The sequence below is a fragment of the Pseudopipra pipra genome, chromosome 5, assembly GCF_036250125.1.
Source record: "Pseudopipra pipra isolate bDixPip1 chromosome 5, bDixPip1.hap1, whole genome shotgun sequence".
Lineage (NCBI taxonomy): Eukaryota > Metazoa > Chordata > Aves > Passeriformes > Pipridae > Pseudopipra > Pseudopipra pipra.
Window position 1 is genome coordinate 14330631 of NC_087553.1, and position 7116 is coordinate 14337746.

Consider the following 7116-nt stretch of genomic DNA (forward strand, 5'->3'; position numbering starts at 1 on the left):
GGGAAATTTCAATGCAGGGTGTTAGACATCAAACTTCCATTGTACTACCTATTTTAAGAGACAACCACCTTGTTATCAGCAAGTTTGAATTGAGAGGAATTCCTTTGTTCTAGAGTTTCACATCATCCGCCACTATTCAGTTCAAACTCTTTCTATCACAGTGCAAAACATACTCACTCTCTTTCCTTTCCTCTTCTGGTTTCTGATGAAGAGGTTTCCAGGGAAACTTTAAACCACACACACAAAAAAAAAAATATTCTTCAACTCAGAAAAATACAGTTCCTACTAAGGCACGCTGAGGAGTGATACCAAGCCAAAACCAAGCTCCTGTTTACTGGTTTCATCAGTTTCTCCTTGAATATGCACGGGTTTGCATAACTGAGAAAACATTTGCACTCTTCTTTTGGTTTCTTGCAAAGTATAATTGGTTAACTAATCCACATTGCACTGAAAACTATTGCGTTTTTTCAAAAATCTCTGTTAACTAGAGGAATACTTTCCATGTTTAGTTTTGAGCTCTTCAAAACGACAGGACAACAACACTCCCCATTTATGAAAAGAAAGGACTTTGTCTCTTCAAAATCGGTAACAAAGGACAAAAATAAAGCTCAGCATATGCCCCACTGCCCAGCTGAACTATTTGCTCAGAGTAGCTGATGCTGCACCACAGCTGGGGAACAGACCACAGCTGAGCAAGATTAAAGCACTCTCCACCCAGGTGAGAGCTACAGAGAACCACGTGCATGACGTTCTCACTGTTATATCCAAGACATCCCTGCTACCTACTGCCCTAAGAGGACAACCAAACAAAAGGATGTGACTGTCTCAGGACAGGTAGCATGCTCTTTCATCTCCCTGTTCATTCTCTGAGCTTTATCAAATTCAGAAAATTTCCTGGAAACCAGTAAGCAATACATCAATAATCATGACTTATTTGCACGTGTTCCCAAGAAACAGGAAAAAGAACCCAAAGACACCAGTGCATTTATTCACAGAAGGCTTTTCAGGTGTGACAGCTTCCAAAACAAAGGGTGGATTCAATCATTCAAGTTGAGGTGGCAAGAAGCACAATAAAAAACAAACAAACAAACAAAATACAATCAGTGACAATCAAGTGTGTGTAGAGGAATAAAGAGCCATGACCACAGGAAAGAGATTGAGATGACTATCAGATAATGGCATGAGTCAGCCAGCAGCTTGGCTCCACCAGCTGAGTCAATTTTTAACAATGCAATTGGCCTGAAATAAACTTTATTTAAAGCACAAGTAGTGCACGTGCAATACTTGTATTGAAGTCTAAAACTCCAGTTCCTGCAATTACACTAGAACGCATTTTAGGGGGAGGCTTGAGGGGTAACGATGAGATTCTTCTGGTCCCCCAAGAGATCAGGAAAATCTCTTGTTCAGAGTATAAACAGAGAAGTCTGTTCAATTAAAGAAAATCCTATTAAACTGATCTTCCATATAAAGGACTGAAGTGACCAACTCCAAAAGGCTATAGAAGACACAGTGAATTCAGAGTTTAATTAGGTCACACTGTTAGCTAACTATAATCTATTAATTAGCATTCTTAGTTTTTACAGCTCATTGCAATAATACCCTTTTACTTTTAAATTGCACCCTTCTTATTTTTGGACCAAAGTTATACAATTCTACCAGTGTGGTAGTAATTACAGTGATTGCCTTGAGAACAGCAGCCTAGAAATATCTGTAAATGTTTAATTAGGGGATAAAGGAAAGACAAGAAAAAAAAAATCTAAGAGTAATCACTGTTCTCTAATCTATTCATATTTAGTAATTGCTTAATCCATTCTAAACCATATACTCATTGGATTTTTCTTGTAAGATATTGAAAGCATCTTCAAATGTCAAAACTGATTTCAGAAAAAAAAAAAGTTACTATATTCCAAGACATTCTCTTCAATATGAAAACAGGACTAAAACCGAAAACAATTTGAGAATTAAAAGACTTACCTGCAACAAAGAGCACCAGAAAGTTGAGTGAATGGCATTCCATGTATTATGATCCTGGTACTGTACCACTCTAACTAAAATTTTCACTGTATTACTCCTTCTAAAGAAGTCCAACTTTTACAATAAAAATTATTTAACTGCAGGTTTTCTGCACTCCAAGAAAACATATGAAAATGGATGTGAAACGTCACACACCTTAACAAACCCCACATCGTGACACTTACCATTTAGCAAGAATACAGCTCTAAAACCACATGACAGGTTCATTAAATTATTTCTTACTACCTTGGGAAAAGCAACTTACTTTCTTCAACTAAGTTCTTTAAGAAGTGAAAAGAAAATTGCAGACATATTCAGTGTAGCAGAGTACCACTAACCAAAAGGAATTAACTATTTAAGACAGGTCACCCGAAAGTAGAGTACAACATGTGGAGTACTACCAGCACTATCCTTTTCCTCCAGCAGTTTCCCCTCTCCCTTCCACCTTCTAAAGCAAACCTTACAAAAAGTGTTCCCTAAAATAGCAACTATACCTTAAGAGCTACCAGAACATGATCACGCTTGAATATGGAAACTATTTCATTAAACATTCTTGGATATTTAAAAAGCTCAGTAAGGAAAGTAATTTTGCCATGGTGGAAGCTGACTTACATTTCAGGGAACTTTTGAAGCTGGGTGCCAGGCCCATTTTTCATTGAGAGTGGTGAGTTTTATGACCTGAGAGTCCAGAGAGATGCCTAACTAACATTTGGCCAGAAACAACTGAAGAGGAGGACGCTAACTCAAAGACAAGTAGTTACTTCAGGATTAAGACAGCAAGAAGGTCTAGGTGAGAAAACTTGAAAAAAGCTTTTAATAAGCGGAACAGACTACAAAGAGACCTCAACTTTAATCAGCCTCTCAGTTTTATCCTAAGTTGGAGATGCTTTTAAGATGGACAAGACAAAAGACCCAGACGCTCCAGACTCTCTGTTCTTCTGCCTATTCTATAACTAGCCAGACCACTACAAAAAAAACTCATAGGGTGTTCTGTGAGAGTTGCACAACAAGATACACACAGCTCATAATAAAAAAGCAGATGAGCATGTAGAAAACAGTGTTACTTAAATGTAGCCAAGAACACAATTTATATCTGTGTGTGAAAACTGCAGATCTGGAGTTTTCTGTCTAAAGTAAGACCAGTGTAACCTGAACTTTGTTTTAAGGGCAATCCATCAAAATTCAGCAACAGTTCAGTTGTATTTGGGGTCAGCAGTTAGTACATTCTGCATCTCAGAGGTAATTACCTGTGAGATGCATTACCTCTTCAAGAGGTAAATGGTACGAAAATATTAATTATGAACAAGGTAACATAATTTCCCAAGGAAACCACGTGGTTAGCACCAGTCCCAGGAAAAAAACCCACATGACACCCAAGGAGAGACAGGCACTCAAGAGGTGGCTTAGGAGTCTGACAAGAAACATTTAAAAAGAGGCTTGCAAGCTGAAAACACGTCTTATCCACATCAATTACCCAAGAAAAGCACCGATCTCATTTAGCTGCTCAAATGTGACATGCAAGTTTATTAAACTCATTTAATCACGCTACCACGCTAACACAACCGTGACATTAGATGACAAACCTGGTTTTCTTCTTGCAAAACTCTATATTGTTCCTTCCAAATGGTGATTTTTGACGCTTCATCTTTCCTCAGAGCTCTCTCCTTTTTTAGCTCAGGACTCCAGAAGGTCTTGATGCTATTCATGGACGAACTCAGCTTGCTTTCCTTCACCTCCACGTCCTTGCGAAGCAGATCGTTTTCCCTCAGCACTTCTTTGAGTTGTGTCTGCAGATCCATGATGGTGTTGTCCCTAGCCTGGCGCAGCGAGTGAGGCACAGTGGATGCCATGCTCACCGGGGGGAGGTGGTGCTCCCCGAACGCGATGGTGTCGCTGGCAACTCCACTACTGGCGATGTTAGGGCTGCTCCCCATCGCAGTCATCCTAACACCGTAAGGCAGCCGCCCCCCAGAGCGGCCCAGGGTCATGGTGCTCTTCGGGGTGTCTGCACCCACGTTCTCGTGGTCACTTAGATACATAGGGCCGGACGTGGCATAGGCAGCATTTAAGGACTGGATATTTTCCATAGAAAGGGTTTTCCCACTGCCACCCCCAGTACTACTCCCAGAGCTGCCTCCTGTACTGTTGGTTCGACGATGGCCCAGGCGGGGGGACCGTGGCAGCCTCGGTGAACGCCCTGGGCTCTGGGTGCTGGGCTCAACCTTCCCCACGGACCGAGCACTTCCATACATGATTAAGCTGGTGGTGTGAGGCAATCAGATAGGCAAAAATCAGGAATGAGAGAGTTCTTCAGTGGTTATAAGTCAACTTAAGGCCAATCACAACTTATAACAGATCCAGTTGTCCATCTTCAAAGTCACATGCTCATGATGTTCAGGACCATATCTGTATCAATAAGAATAACATATTAAAAACTGTATCAGTAAGAGCAACAAATTAAATACCTAGCTTATCATCAAATGTTTTGTCCTGCATTGGAATAAAGTGTATTCTACTACCTTTGTACTTCTACAATATCTTTTCAAATTCCACTCACAGAAAAGCAATCTTTTATTTAAACTCTAATATTTAAACTCAAAAAGTAACTTCTATTTTTGTTTTTCTGTTGTTATATTATCACAGTAAAGAGGTAAGGGAAAGAGAATCCATCAATTTTCAAGCCAAAATTTTGTTGGTCATGATCTAACCCTACAGAAGCCATCTAATCTTTTCCTCTGTTTCTCATCAGCCCTAATTCTTTACCTATTACCTTTCTGAGTAAGAGAAAATCAAAATTTAAAGCCCACTGAGTAGTATATTTTTCCTTCAAGTACTGCTAGCTTCCATAGGACACAATTTCTAAACCCTTGAGCTGTGAAAATAATCCTGCAAATGGGAAGACAGGATGGACTGAAATGACTCTGATCATGATCTTGACTACCAGGTCACACTCGAGTTGCTGTCAGCCTTTCTTCAAACGCAGAAGTCAGAACCAAAACTCAGAGTAATCATGAAATCACTACTGACCACAGAGCTTAAGCAAGTAGAGATGCAACTCCAAAAGAACAGCAATCACACAGCAATGGAACCAACAAGGTTAAGAGGAACAAGAAAATCAAACCTCCACTGAAAACAAGTTCTGCTCTTTTGTTTTTTCTCAAACTAAAATAACTCAAATCTTTGTTCAGCTTAAGAAAAGATTTCAATTGAAACATGCTTTTCATTAACCAGCTCAGATTAATCCCATGAAATAATATTCCAACAGCAGGGACTTGAAACACAGAACAGTATGACATCATCACGCTGCTGCTCCTTCTCCCCTCTACTTTTTCCTTAAACAAGAACTCTGGCAGCACATGCAATAAAACTCCTTATTTTTGCAGTGCAATATGATGCTGCTGTACAAGTGCTGGCAGGGAACCCTTTAGTACAGGGGCACAGGGCTGGGACTGTGATTAGTAGTCAGGATCTAGCGGAAAAGCAAGAGACAGGGAAGAAATCCATTCCTGTGACTAAACTACTGCACTAAAGAACCACTCCCACTATACAGTTCTCTTCCCCCTCCTCCTACTTTTTTCCAGTGTAAAGTATTTCTTGTAAATGTTGGGCTCAACTGAAATAAAAGCTAGAGCATTGAAACATTCCTGATCAACACAGATGAAAGAATATTGGGCAGTGTCTAAAGAGCAGCAGCACCTTATATATCCCAACATCTTTCACACCAGCTTTTATCTAACTGCCCCCTCTGTTCAGAGGTTAGGTTTGACAGATATTCAGAATCAATTTTTTCAAATCCTATAGCATGTTAGTTAGATAATAATTGGGTAAGCAGATTAAAGACTAGGTTTAAAAGAGGAATACACTTAGAAAATATAGAAATAGTGCAAGTGGGTGGAGGGGAAGAGAAAAAAACAATATTGCAGAAAATACTGGAAGGGAAAAAAGTAAAAGCCCAATGAAGAAAAGATACAGCATTTTTCCTTTCAGAACAAAAAGTTAGTAAAGGAAAAGATACAGCAAGAAATAGTTTTAAAATGTTTAGTTGAAATTTTAAATGGAAAACTAGATCAGAATAAGCCAACATTTTTTCATTTTCCTACAATTTCATAGAAGATACAATGGCATGAGCAGTTTTACAAAGCTTATGGAAGCTGATACTGTTTTGCAAGCAGTTCAAGACATTCAAGTGCTCGCTCCCTTTTTTTTAAATGACAAGAAAAGCTAGCAACAATATTGCTACAGAATATTTTAAAACACATACATAAAGGAAAACAGGCCAAGGAAAGACAACCAGCAGCATTAATAACTGAAATTACCTACCAAAGCAACACCTACAGATTTATTTTTTTAACACTAGTTACATTTTTTCTATTTCAACTCTATATCCTTATGCAAAACAGCACAGAAATATAAACTATGTAACAAAGTCTACACTGTTCCACTGAAGTTGCTTCAATAAGCAAGACACTGTGCCCCAGATCTGGAAGAAAAACACTTCTTCAAACAGAAAGGCTATTTCAGACTAGTCTCACTGTTTGAGATATCAAAATGCTAAAAATGCTGCTGTGACACCACTTGAGCTCTCAAAACAAGTCAGATATGATTTCTTAGACGCTCCATAAAGTACATTCAACTGAGAGCTGGCATTCATGAGGATTCTCTTGAAAATTAATCCAAATCACAACACTTAATTCATTTGCTAAAAACTCACCACAGTAAGTCAGTGCAAACACTCATTCACTTAACAGCTTTAAATGAGTTTAACTTGAATCAAGAGATCAGACGTGTTTTACTACACGAGTTTCAGTTTCCCCCAAACCCACTAAGTTTAAAAGCTGCTGGAAGTACCTCACTGTTGCACACAGAAGTATCACCTGGTAAAGCCCTTAACAGCACACGAGAGGAGCACAAAAGTTTTTAGATCATTTCTAGGGAGTTCATCACCCTCAAAAGAGGAAATCTCACGGAATTGCTTTCTCTGTGCTTTAGCAAATGTTTTGTTGAACTATTAATACTTTTCAAAGAATGAAATTGGCTGATACCCTTGACAGAAAAGCAGCTTCCCAGGCAGCTGCAAGGAGCTGGTACCACAGCAGGTCCTGA

The 7116-nt window shown here is 39.1% G+C and overlaps 1 protein-coding gene across 14 annotated transcripts in view; it reads right to left on the bottom strand.

Moving 5' to 3' along the window:
- The window catches only part of ERC1 (ELKS/RAB6-interacting/CAST family member 1), a 273988-nt gene extending 269575 nt beyond the window's left edge, over window positions 1–4413 (bottom strand). For all 14 annotated transcript variants that reach the window (XR_010430601.1, XR_010430603.1, XR_010430602.1 and 11 more), the window contains exon 1: window positions 3597–4413. Coding sequence is in view for 10 of the 14 variants with exons in the window: in XM_064654578.1 (XP_064510648.1) it covers window positions 3597–4265 (669 nt within the window). In the remaining 4 variants the exon portion in view is untranslated. The remainder of the gene's footprint in view (window positions 1–3596) is intronic.
- Between the last annotated feature and the right edge of the window lie 2703 nt (window positions 4414–7116).